The sequence below is a fragment of the Nerophis lumbriciformis genome, linkage group LG15 (assembly GCF_033978685.3).
Source record: "Nerophis lumbriciformis linkage group LG15, RoL_Nlum_v2.1, whole genome shotgun sequence".
Lineage (NCBI taxonomy): Eukaryota > Metazoa > Chordata > Actinopteri > Syngnathiformes > Syngnathidae > Nerophis > Nerophis lumbriciformis.
Window position 1 is genome coordinate 31,392,695 of NC_084562.2, and position 14,205 is coordinate 31,406,899.

A 14,205-nucleotide genomic window follows, 5' to 3' on the forward strand; every position below is an offset into this window, starting at 1 on the left:
TGTATCAAAAACCGACATCAATCTCTAAAGGATATCACCACATAGGCTCAGGAACACTTCAGAAAACCACTGTCACTAAATACAGTTGGTCGCTACATCTGTAAGTGCAAGTTAAAGCTCTACTATGCAAAGCGAAAGCCATTTATCAACAACATCCAGAAACGCCGCCGGCTTCTCTGGGCCCGAGATCATCTAAGATGGACTCATGCAAAGTGGAAAAGTGTTCTGTGGTCTGACGAGTCCACATTTCAAATTGTTTTTGGAAATATTCGACATCGTGTCATCCGGACCAAAGTGGAAGCGAACCATCCAGACTGTTATCGACGCAAAGTTCAAAATCAAGCATCTGTGATGGTATGGGGGTGCATTAGTGCCCAAGGCATGGGTAACTTACACATCTGTGAAGGCACCATTAATGCTGAAAGGTACATACAGGTTTTGGAACAACATATGCTGCCATCTAAGCGCCGTCTTTTTCATGGACGCTCCTGCTTATTTCAGCAAGACAATGCCAAGCCACATTCAGCACGTGTTACAACAGTGTGGCTTCGTAAAAAAAGAGTGCAGGGTACTTTCCTGGCCCGTCTGCAGTCCAGACCTGTCCCCCATCGAAAATGTGTGGCGCATTATGAAGCGTAAAATACGACAGCGGAGACCCCGGACTGTTGAACGACTGAAGCTCTACATAAAACAAGAATGGGAAAGAATTCCACTTTCAAAGCTTCAACAATTAGTTTCCTCAGTTCCCAATCGTTTATTGAGTTTTGTTAAAAGAAAAGGTGATGTAACACAGTGGTGAACATGCCCTTTCCCAACTACTTTGGCACGTGTTGCAGCCATGAAATTCTAAGTTAATTATTATTTGCAAAAAAAAAAAAAAAGTTTATGACTTTGAACATCAAATATGTTGTCTTTGTAGTGCATTCAATTGAATATGGGTTGAAAAGGATTTGCAAATCATTGTATTCTGTTTATATTTACATCTAACACAATTTCCCAACTCATATGGAAACGGGGTTTGTAATTTTACAGCGTATATATCTGCGGCTTATAGTCCGGTGAGGCTAAAATATAGAAAAACTTATTTTTCTTCTAAAGTTTAGTGGGTGCAGTTTATATTCCAATGCGCTCTGTAGTCCCGAAAATACAGTCCATTCTATTGTATTGTTTTTTAAAACAAATTTCATATCTAAAATGTACTTTTTCTTTTTGAAAGGCATGTTACATGGGATCTGATGTCGTTGTGGCTTGTGCAGCCCTTTGAGACACTCGTGATTTAGAGCTATATAAATAAACTTTGATTGATTGATTGATGTTAACATTTGTGGTGTTTTAGGGGGTGCAGGCATCTATAAATAGATTTAAAAAAATGTAAATTCATTACAATGCTATCGTTTATTTGAGATTGTTTTGAGTTACGAGCTCCGTCATAGAACCAATTGAGCTTGTAAGTTGAGGCACCGCTGTATAGGATAGGGCCCCTTAGAAACTCAATAATGTTGGATGGATATTGACAATACAACAGGTGGACAATGAGTCCAATAGATGCAATTAAAAGATATGCCGCCTACCTGCCAACGAGGTCCAACCTGAATGTGAATGGTGGTTTTACGGTCCCACAGGATGGTAACGTCCTCTTCTGGGAATTGAACCACAGTAAAGTAACCAGCAGGCCAAAAGAGCATCCTCTGATTCCTTTCAATGACACTGGATGGGTGCTGTAAAACATGACTCAATTATAGTTGTATCGCTGTACTTATGTTGACATATAACAAAAATACAATGTTATTCTGCGTTATGAAATTTTATCATTGTCATTATTGTATGTTGTCTCATAATAAAAACTGCAAAAAGCGACACAAAAACAGAAAATGTCACTTACAGGCTGCCCAGTGTCATCAATAAAAGTTATGACTGATCTTCCAATGTTGATCAGCAGTGACTTTCTGCAGATGACGCCATTGTCAAAACAGGCAATGTTCTCAGCGGTCACACTGAGAATCACATCAGCGCTGCTCTGTGGAAAGAGAAAAAAGAAAACAGCAATAAATATTGCTAAGTCTAAACATGTGAGGGACCTTAACCTTCCGGGAACATTTGATTTTATATACTGTATTTTCATTTGAAAGCTAAATAGGACAGAAAAGTCCTTCATTTTTTTAAGGTAGGAAGAACATTATGGATTTGTGTATACATACATACATATATATATATATATATATATATATATATATATATATATATATATATATATATATATATATATATATATATTTATTAGTTTTTTTTACTCAAATTCCTCAATACATTTCAGTCCTAAACAAAAATATTAAAAGAAATCCAAATTTTTTTCAAAATTTTGACCGTTTGAAGACCTTTTAATCAGATAATGTTGCCCATTTAACTCAAGTTATGCAAGTTTATACTAATTTTAAAAAATGTATTAAAAAAAATACATATATATATATATTTTGTAAAGAAAACATTTCAATAAAAGGCCTTAAAAGGGTCAAAAGAAGAAAAGAAAAAATAATATATATATATAAAAATATATATATATATATATAAAAAAAAAAAAATATATATATATATATATATATATAAATATACACACACAGTCGTGGTCAAAAGTTTACATACGCTTGTATTGTAGCCAAACAGCTAAATTTTAGTTTCATCTGACCACAGAACTTTCCTCCAGAAGGTCTTATCTTTGTCCATGTGATTTCAGATGAAACAAAAATTGAGCTGTTTGGCCTTTAATCCCAGGAACACCTTAGCTACCTACCGTCAAGCATGGTGGTGGTAGTATTATGCTCTGTGCCTGTTTTGCTGCCAATGGAACTGTTGCTTTACAGAGAGTAAATGGGACAATGAAAAAGTTGGATTACCTCCAAATTCTTCAGGACAACTTAAAATCATCAGCCCAGAGGTTGGGTCTTAGGCGCAGTTGGGTGTTCCAACAGGACAATGACCCCAGACACACGTCAAAAGTGGTAAAGGAATGGCTGAATCAGGCTAGAATTAAGGTTTTAGAATGGCCTTTCAAAATCCTGACTTAAACGTGTGGACAATATTGAAGAAACAAGACCATGTCAGAAAACCAGCTAATTTAGCTGAACTGCACCAATTTTGTCAAGAGGAGTGGTCAAAAATTCAACCAGAAGCTTGTGGATGGCTACCAACAGCGCTTTATTTCAGTGAAACTTGCCAAGGGACATGTAACCAAATATTAACATTGCTGTATGTATACTTTTGACCCAGCAGATTTGGTCACATTTTCAGTAGACCCATAATAAATTCATAAAAGAACCAAACTTCATGAATGTTTTTGTGACAAACAAGTATGTGCTCTAATCACTCTATCACAAAAAAACAAGAGTTGTAGAAATGATTGGAAACTCAAGACAGCAATGACATTATGTTCTATACAAGTGTAAGTAAACTTTTGACCACGACTGTATATATATATATATATATATATATATATATATATATATATATATATATATATATACAGTATATATATATATATATATATATATATATATGTATATATATGTATGTATATATATATATCCCCTAGGTATTTTTGTTTATGGCTGAGGTTGAGTGAGAGATTTAAGTAAAAAGAGTAAAAATAAAATTATTCTAAATGTTTTTATGCCCGTTGAAAAATGAAGGACTCACTGTGTGTCGAACACCTCTGAAATAATTGGACACTGATTTTTTTTTTTTATTTAACATGAAAAAAAAACTCTTAAGGAAAATCATGTATAAAAAGTAACATACATCGAAAATACAGCAGCAATTTAGAGAAAGAACAAAAACAGTCAGCCTTTATTCCCTGGGGGGTAAATGCAACCTTGCGACTACGTGTTCAACAGCTCGGTGTTTTGCTACTTTGCACAATTTGCTGTTTTCTAACAAGGAACTAAATGGCAAATGGCAACAAGTGTGATCCATGAGTCGAACACTATATTTTCCCAGACTGTATGTGACTATTCCAGTGTCTCCACATTGCTGTCGCAACCTGCTGATCACTCGATAGTTGCGTTCACACATTGTTGATTTAGATGGCTGTTCATGGCGGTTCGGCAATTGGCCGTCCTCTGCCAAACACTGTTTTAATAACTAACGCAAAACCAGTCACTCATCTGCCATAAACCTTGAGATCGGCAGGGACCTGTAAAATTTGTTAAACATGTTACATTTTTCGTGACGGTTTTGGCGGTTTGACATGGGGCGTGTTCAAAACGGCTTTTCCTGTGTAAGATATGGGAGACTCCGTATTTGTACTGCAAGATCCATGATAATACTGTGGTAACACCGCCATAATCCACCTGTTAAAGTTTCCTCCTGGACTTTACGATGTGAACAAGGTAACTACATGGGGATGGTGGAGTTTAACATGGAAGCATCAGAGACTCATCAAGGAGTTACACAAAGGTACTGCGGTTGATGCAGATTAGAAGAGACAAGGGTTGTTCCGATACCAATAATTTGGTATTGCTACCGGGACCAAAATGTATATCAATACTTTTCGATACTTTTTCAAAATAAAAAGAACTACAAAAAATGTCTAAATTGGCTTTATTTTAACAGAAAATCTTACCATACGTTAAATATATGTTTCTTATTGCACTTAAAGAACAATTTTAGAAGGTTAAAATATAAATTAAAAGGCATTAAACACGTTGGGCTTTTCCTGTTGCACTCAAAGAACAATTTACAATTTTCCATATTACAGATAGTCTTCCATAATCAAGGATTAGGTTAGAATATAATAAAAAGCTTTATTTACATTTTATTAAATGCTTCATGATATATGGTATATACTGGTCCGTGCTTTAAGACAAATACAATTATTAGTAAATACTAAAAACAAAACTATGGATAAAAGTACACAGATAAGCCATGTAGCAGGCAAAACACACATTGTTAAAGATAAAACACACATTGTAGGAATTTGTTACAAAATTCAGTTATTTTACTTGCTACGCTAATATTTGGCATCAAGCCAAGCAGCTGTGTGCTACATGTGCACAACAGAGAGTAGCGTATGTGTGTTTGCGAGAATGGCAACGTGTTGGCAGAGTGACGTCAGTGAGTGAGTGGGCGAGTAAAGAGAGAGAGAGGGAGCATGTGCACTGCGCAGTAGAGTGATAAAGGGTCGGGTTGTGTCCTGCAAAAACTAATAATAAAAAGTTGTCAAGACTCGGCAGCCTTGTCAGTCTGACCCGGAAGCGAAGCTTAGCAGACCCATCCATCCATCCATTTTCTACCGCTTATCCCTTTCGGGGTCGCGGGGGGTGCTGGAGCCTATCTCAGTTACAATTGGGCGGAAGGCGGCGTACACCCTGGACAAGTCGCCACCTCAGTTTAGCAGACCCATTACTGGGTAAAGTAAAGGGTGTCACCCCCGACAAAAACATTGGCCCTGGAGGAAACGTCTGCCCTGTGCTCCTTGACTACAGTCTGCACGTGAGCGGAACAGCTGGAAAGGTGTAACAACTACATTATTACTTGTCACTCTTTGTAGCTCCTTGCACAGATCTGAATGCTTATTATTAAATGTTTATCTACGTTTGAAGCAAAAGATGTAATACTAATCGCCAAATTTGGCGATGCGTGTTTTAAAGCAACACTTGCAGCGTGGCACCTCCCTGTTTAAAGCGTCACCTTGATTGTTCGTTTTGAAGCCCAAATACCTTCATATTGTGCTTCACGCACCCTCTTTATTAACCAGTAGAAATGAAGTTTTTTTGCCAATCTTCCTCTCCATGATGTTATTGCTTGTATGCCCTTTGTGTGTGCGTTTTGACACACTCAACATCATGTGCCTCAGCTCTGTAGTCACCGCAGCATAAACAGTAGCGGTATTTTTCAAAGGTATTATAGCACAATTTCCAATTGATTAGAACTGCGGTACTGCGATTGAGTGCCCTCTGCTGGTTGTTCAAGGGAGTGTGTAGGTCACATTTATTTGTGCATCTGGTTTGTGGGAGGAATGTCTCATCGACACAAAAGCAAAAAAGCGATCCACATATGCAAATTCAATACAAACACAAGTACAAAATCAAGCATATTTATATTCAAATCTCAAAAATACATTTACAAATACACGTTTATTTATACAAATTCTTGATGTATTTGTATGTCACATTTTTATATTTATAAATTGTATTTATATATATTTTAAAATCTCAAAAATATATTTACAAATACGCGTTTATTGATACAAGTTATTTATTTATTTGTATATCACATTTGTATTTGTATTTGTATATTTATTAATATATGCATATATATTAATATCATATTGATATATATAAGTTGATGTGACACAATTCTACTTCCATAAGTTACTGTTCATCAATTGTTATATGTAGTCTTGGTCTCATTCTGTCAAAATGTAAAATACATGACAAAGAGGATTTTTTGAATACCAATTATATTTGAACCAGGACATTTATTGGTCAATAATGAAATTTCACCTCAAAGCCAAACATTCTCTCAGTAACTTTTTGTGAGTTGTGTATTGTGAACCACAGTTGTGACGGTTTTGTATGCAAATGTGAGTTCATTACCTTTACAAGATAGACTTGGCAAGCACCTATGTAGTCAAAGAGCAAGCCATCGAAGGTTCTGTAATGGCGATCTCCATAAGTTGTGCACATGGACGGACACGGCTGAAATACACACTGGAACATCCCGTGCTGGCAAACACTACGAAGAGAGCAAAATTGCAGCATCATTTTATTGTCAATTAGTTTTTTGTTTTCACATATAATGGCCACTCCTTTTGTAAAAAGTACACAACTGGCAGCACAATGAATTATCAGATGACGGTGTCAGCATTCATTGCATTGTTAGGCTGTCATCACCATTTGGATTTCCACCAGAAAAAAGAAGTTGATGGAAAAAAGACTAAGATTACTGAGAGTGTTTTCATTCACACTGATGAACAGCGGCGACAATCCAAGAATTTTACAAGAGGCCGCTTGTTTCCCAGTCTTTTCTGCTGTGTAATAATACAATTATGATATCAGGTGGCCTTAACCTAAGGGGGGGCGCCGGGGCTCAGGGGGTTTTATATATATACATACATACATACATACATACATACATACATATACAGTATATATATATATATATATATATGTATATATATATATATATATGTATATATATATATATATATATATATATATATATATATATATATATATATATATATATATATATATACATATATATATATATATATATATATATATACATACAGGTAAAAGCCAGTAAATTAGAATATTTTGAAAAACTTGATTTATTTCAGTAATTGCATTCAAAAGGTGTAACTTGTACATTATATTTATTCATTGCACACAGACTGATGCATTCAAATGTTTATTTAATTTAATTTTGATGATTTGAAGTGGCAACAAATGAAATCCAAAATTCCGTGTGTCACAAAATTAGAATATTACTTAAGGCTAATACAAAAAAGGCATTTTTAGAAATGTTGGCCAACTGAAAAGTATGAAAATGAAAAATATGAGCATGTACAATACTCAATACTTGGTTGGAGCTCCTTTTGCCTCAATTACTGCGTTAATGCGGCGTGGCATGGAGTCGATGAGTTTCTGCCACTGCTCAGGTGTTATGAGAGCCCAGGTTGCTCTGATAGTGGCCTTCAACTCTTCTGCGTTTTTGGGTCTGGCATTCTGCATCTTCCTTTTCACAATACCCCACAGATTTTCTATGGGGCTAAGGTCAGGGGAGTTGGCGGGCCAATTTAGAACAGAAATACCATGGTCCGTAAACCAGGCACGGGTAGATTTTGCGCTGTGTGCAGGCGCCAAGTCCTGTTGGAACTTGAAATCTCCATCTCCATAGAGCAGGTCAGCAGCAGGAAGCATTAAGTGCTCTAAAACTTGCTGGTAGACGGCTGCGTTGACCCTGGATCTCAGGAAACAGAGTGGACCGACACCAGCAGATGACATGGCACCCCAAACCATCACTGATGGTGGAAACTTTACACTAGACTTCAGGCAACGTGGATCCTGTGCCTCTCCTGTCTTCCTCCAGACTCTGGGACCTCGATTTCCAAAGGAAATGCAAAATTTGCATGGTTGGGTGATAGTTTGGGGTGCCATGTCATCTGCTGGTGTCGGTCCACTCTGTTTCCTGAGATCCAGGGTCAACGCAGCCGTCTACCAGCAAGTTTTAGAGCACTTCATGCTTCCTGCTGCTGACCTGCTCTATGGAGATGGAGATTTCAAGTTCCAACAGGACTTGGCGCCTGCACACAGCGCAAAATCTACCCGTGCCTGGTTTACGGACCATGGTATTTCTGTTCTAAATTGGCCCGCCAACTCCCCTGACCTTAGCCCCATAGAAAATCTGTGGGGTATTGTGAAAAGGAAGATGCAGAATGCCAGACCCAAAAACGCAGAAGAGTTGAAGGCCACTATCAGAGCAACCTGGGCTCTCATAACACCTGAGCAGTGCCAGAAACTCATCGACTCCATGCCACGCCGCATTAACGCAGTAATTGAGGCAAAAGGAGCTCCAACCAAGTATTGAATATTGTACATGCTCATATTTTTCATTTTCATACTTTTCAGTTGGCCAACATTTCTAAAAATGCCTTTTTTGTATTAGCCTTAAGTAATATTCTAATTTTGTGACACACGGAATTTTGGATTTTCATTTGTTGCCACATCAAATCATCAAAATTAAATGAAATAAACATTTGAATGCATCAGTCTGTGTGCAATGAATAAATATAATGTACAAGTTACACCTTTTGAATGCAATTACTGAAATAAATCAAGTTTTTCAAAATATTCTAATTTACTGGCTTTTACCTGTATACACGCACACACATATTTATGTATAAAATAGGGGTGTAAAAATGAATCGGTACAAACCGAAAACCGATTTTAACTTTACAGATATGAATACATCATGAAACACATGATTGGTCGATGTCCGGTTGGAAAGTTATGAATCGGTTGATTGGAGATCTGCTACAAAATATAGACGCTCAAATCTTGAGAGACTTCTGTGATGGATGTAATACGAGTGTACTGTTCTCGTTTGCGACTGACAGCAACAGAGCAACATGGCAGACAGCACCCAAAGAGTTTACAAACAATGATACCCCGAATATTAATCTAGTGGTAAACGTTCGGATTTAAAAAAAAAAGAATGGCCAGTTGGATAAAAGTATGGCCATTTGTAAGATTTGGAAAGCAGTGATAAAGTAGCGCCAGCATGACTAATCTGAGCACTCACCTGTTGTGATGGCATGAAGACACTCAAGCGGGCAATGTGAGAGCTTTAGTTTACTTGTTGGCACTTAATTGTATCTTGCACTTACTGTGGTGTTATAACACATCTGCTTGATTTACAGCTTCCTTTTCTCTGTATTTTATTGTTGCTAACTGAGCAAACAACAATAAGGTAGCTTTTGCAAAAGTGTTTTGTTTGCATCTTATTTTCGTAAAGTTTATGTATTGCAATGCCTTGAACTAGATGGTTCTACTGTTTGCTCATAATTAAAACAGGAACCGCCAGTTTTGTCTGTTTGTTTAAATAATAAACACATGACATTATTCTGACATGATACATTTCATTTTTGCATCGAATCGCACTGAATCATATCGCATCGAATCGTAATGTTTTAAAAAGTATTGTTAGTGAATTGTATCGTAACCCAGGGATCTAGATGCATATCAAACCAATTTAAGATAAAGATGCACACACCTATATATATATATATATATATATATATATATATATATATATATATATATATATATATATATATATACATATATATATATATATATATATATACATATATATATATATATATATATATATATATATATATATATATATATATATATATAGGTTGATTGGCAACACTAAATTGGCCCTAGTGTGTGAATGTGAGTGTGAATGTTGTCTGTCTATCTGTGTTGGCCCTGTGATGAGGGCGACTTGTCCAGGGTGTACCCCGCCTTCCGCCCGAATGCAGCTGAGATAGTCTCCATTACACCCCGCGACCCCAAAAAGGACAAGCGGTAGAAAATGGATGGATGGATATATATATATATATATATATATATATATATATATATATATATATATATATATATACATATATATATATATAATTTTTGTAATCAATCAGAAATATTAAGCGCCTAAAATGTGTCAAACGTGGAGAAGTGTGAAGAGAGTGTTTTGCATAATTAAAAAAAAAATAGTGCTTGAACATGTTTTATAATGTCCACAAAGTTCAATAAGCAGGAGGTGTGTTATGTGCGAAAGCTGTGTTGACTATATTTGTTGGTTATAGTATACAGTCGTGGTCAAAAGTTTACATAAACTTGTAAAGTGTTTGGACACCCCTGCGCTAAACGAAGCTGAGATGTTTGTGATTGACAGCTATGAACACCAATCATTGCATTCCGCCGTCAAAATTGGGGGGGTCCCAGATTGGAGGCCATTTACACTGCTTTGTTTTAGGGCTTAACAATAGCTTTAAGGCAAAATACAACTTTACAATTTAGCAACATTGATGAAGGGTTATTTTAGTTGTGATACACCATATGGGCAGGCGTACTAGGAAAATAAACTACTGTAATAAGGACAGACAAAAAGGAGGAAAAGTTCTATTTCATTCTAGTACAGCTTGTACTGTCTTAAACATACAGTTTCGACATACCACTGGTAGCAGGGGGAAGACACCTTGTCACCAGGGAAATACTCTTTTCCTTTCCAGAGGCAGGGGCAGGCTTTAGGTTCAAAGCACTCGTCTCCATGTTTCAGCAAGCTGGTGAAGAAAAGATTTGTTTCGTGAACAGTGCCTGTTCCTGATCTCCTTTCTACCAACCAGCATGTTTCATGGAATACTCTAAGGGGGTACTCACACTCGTTGCCATGTTGGAATTAGGGATGATTCCCCCACCCACTCTTGCACACATTAACATGTCCCATAACTTCTACTCTGCTGTATTATTACTATTTTTGTGACGTTGCAGACTATTTCTGGGTGTCTTCTTTGGAGTCATAATGATTATCTGTTTCAGGTTGCCGCTGTCAATAATTACTTGCAAGAGGAGCAATCGCATGAATTTAATGACATTTGTTTTGGTGCAGCTACACTGCAATCTCTCTGACTTTGTAAAATATCTGCGATCTTATTTTAGGTCGCCCAGAACCATTAACGTTTGAATCTCAAAAAGAAGGGACATTTCACTGAGGTCAAAATTGTGCAAATTGCCATTTTTAAAGAAAGCCTGTTTTCCTTTCAGATGACTGTAAAAGCAGAAATGAATATATATCTATCTCAGATTATATCTTCTAACTGTAACAACCCCAGAGTTCTGTTTAAAACTATTAACACTGTCATTGATGCTCCCAAATCTGCTGGTTTTGATGCTTCTTTTGAATTCTGTGAAAATTGTCTCCATTTTTTCACTGACAAAATTGTGTCAACTAGAGCCAGTCTATCTCAGCCTTCATATGACCCTTCTGTTCCTCTGCATTTCTCTTCTGTTTTCCATCAGTTTGAGCCGGTGTCCTTTTCTTTTTTAAGTGACACAGTTAGTCATATGAAGCCCTCTGGTTCTCCTGCAGATGCCCTCCCACCTCGCCTGTTTAAGGAGGTACTTGCTACTATTGGATCAAGTGTCCTTAACATTATCAATAGTAGCCTCTCTTCTGGAATAGTTCCAGTAGAGTTTAAACATGCAGTGGTACGACCTCTACTTAAAAAACCCAGCCTCGACCCCTCTCTCCTCTCTAACTTCAGACCTATCTCTAATCTTCCATACATTTCCAAAATATTAGAGAAGGTTGTCTACAGTCAGTTGTTGCCCTTCTTAGAGGATAATGGTATCACTGAGCTGTTCCAGTCCGGTTTTAAAGCCCTCCACAGCACAGAGTCAGCGCTTCTAAAAGTTTTTAATGATATCCTCCTGTCCACTGATTCTGGTAAATATGTTGTCCTGGTGCTTTTAGATCTGTCTGCTGCGTTCCACACCGTCGACCACGCCACCTTAATCACTCGTCTTGAGAACTGTGTGGGCATTAAGGGCGCCGCCCTCAACTGGTTCCGGTCGTACCTAACCGACAGGAGTTTTTGTGTAAAAGTAGACAGTTTTATGTCGTCCACAGCTCCTTTACCACATGGGGTCCCCCAGGGCTCAATCCTTGCCCCAATTTTATTTGCGCTTTACCTTCTCCCCCTTGGTTCTATTTTTAGGAAGTACAGTATTGCATTTCATTTTTATGCCGATGATTGCCAGATTTATTTTCCCATGGCACAAAATAACACGGTTCAACGTCTTATTGACTGCCTGCACGACATCAAAGTCTGGCTTTCAGCTAACTTCCTGAGCCTAAATGAAGATAAAACAGAAGTTATGTTGTTCGGTCCAAGTCGCTCTCCCTCCCCCAACGTTGACCTCGGCACTCTGACCCCGTATCTCAGCGACTCTGTCACAAACCTGGGGGTAAAGTTTGACTCAGATTTTAAATTCGAAAAACAAATCAGCAGCGTCGTTCAAAAAAGCTTTTATCAATTACGCCAAATAGCGAAAGTGAAACCGCTTCTATCAAGACATGATCTTGAGAAATTAATCCACGCTTTTATCTCGACTCGTCTTGATTATTGTAATGCCCTGTATGTAGGCATTAGCCAGGCCTCCCTCGCCCGCCTGCAGCTCGTGCAGAACTCTGCTGCTCGTCTGCTAACACAGACCCGCAGACGTGAGCACATCACCCCTATTTTAGCGTCCCTTCACTGGCTCCCTGTGCGTTACCGAATACATTTTAAACTCCTTTTATTTGTTTTTAAATGTCTAAACAACCTCGCGCCAACCTATCTCTCCGACCTCCTTCAGCCTTACTGCCCCACCCGATCCTTAAGATCAGCCGATCAGCTGCTGTTGACGGTCCCTGACACAAGGCTGAAGCTTAGAGGTGACAGAGCTTTCGCCGTTGCTGCTCCCAAGCTCTGGAACGACCTACCCCTGAGTGTTAGACAAGCCTCCTCTCTTCCTGTTTTTAAATCTCTCTTAAAAACATACTTTTATTCCATGGCTTTTAACACTGAGTGATATCCATCCTGCAATGGCGCCCCATAATACACCTGCTGTGATCCTGTTTTTATGTTTTTCTGTTTTTATTAATTCTATTTTAATTATTTATTTTTTATCGTGTTCTGTTTGTGTTGTGTTGTGTTTGCTCGGTACTCGTTTTATCTTTTAACCTGCTCATTGTACAGCACTTTGGCTACCCCTGTGGTAAATTTTAAATGTGCTCTATAAATAAAGTTGATTTGATTTGATTTGATTTACTAATGTAAATGTGGACACTATAGTCAATATGTATAGTATGTCTAACCTTTTCAATAGTGCTGTGCAGTGGAAGCCCGTGAGCAAGATAATGAGACATTGAATAGATATGAGGCACCAACACATGAGAAATCTGGACATTTAGGATTCTCACACAGGGAGGGAAAGACACCCTTTGTATGCCCCTCCTCCCATTTACTCCCCGCTCTGCAAGACAGGACTGATAACTATCTTGTAATATCAACGGCTGAGTTATATTGTTGAGTGAGACTGCAGACAATAAAGTGACAAACTGAATGACCCCCCTCCTTAAACCCCAAGTTCAACTGACTAGAGTTACACCCCAGATAAAACTGTGTTGACAGTTTCCTCTATCGACCCGCCAAGTTGTTGGATCATTACTAACATCATTGTCACAAACATTTGTGAAGGTACCATTTTGAGTTCAATTGCACAAGACAATGTTGATGTGATCGGAAATAGTTATATAAGAGTTAAATCAGAGTGCTAAATCTAGTCATTAGAAATGTACAAGGTAGGTGATGTAAACCAGATAAAAACCAATTGACTAAAATAGAACCAAAAGTGTGGTGACTCCACATATAGTGTCCAAAGTCTTTAAACTAGTTTTTTTTTTTTACATGTGTTATAGGTTTACAAATGGTATACTGCACCCTAACAATTTTACATTTCAAGCCCTCCACATTTACATTTGTGCTCCAATCGCACAATATTGATACACAAGTATCAATAATACCTACATATGAGGCTGTTTGTTTTGTTTATATTTTACACTTTACTTCTCTTACTTTTGTATCATATTATTATC

The 14,205-nt window shown here is 37.5% G+C and overlaps 1 protein-coding gene across 4 annotated transcripts in view; it reads right to left on the reverse strand.

The window, feature by feature from the left end:
- otog (otogelin) overlaps window positions 1–14,205 on the reverse strand; it is a 143,086-nt gene that overhangs the window by 49,475 nt on the left and 79,406 nt on the right. For all 4 annotated transcript variants that reach the window (XR_009816807.1, XM_061975031.2, XM_061975030.2 and 1 more), the window contains 4 exons: window positions 10,742–10,849; window positions 6,591–6,729; window positions 1,883–2,017; window positions 1,572–1,718 (listed from right to left, as the gene is read on the reverse strand). Coding sequence is in view for 3 of the 4 variants with exons in the window: in XM_061975031.2 (XP_061831015.1) it covers window positions 1,572–1,718; window positions 1,883–2,017; window positions 6,591–6,729; window positions 10,742–10,849 (529 nt within the window). In the remaining variant the exon portion in view is untranslated. The remainder of the gene's footprint in view (window positions 1–1,571; window positions 1,719–1,882; window positions 2,018–6,590; window positions 6,730–10,741; window positions 10,850–14,205) is intronic.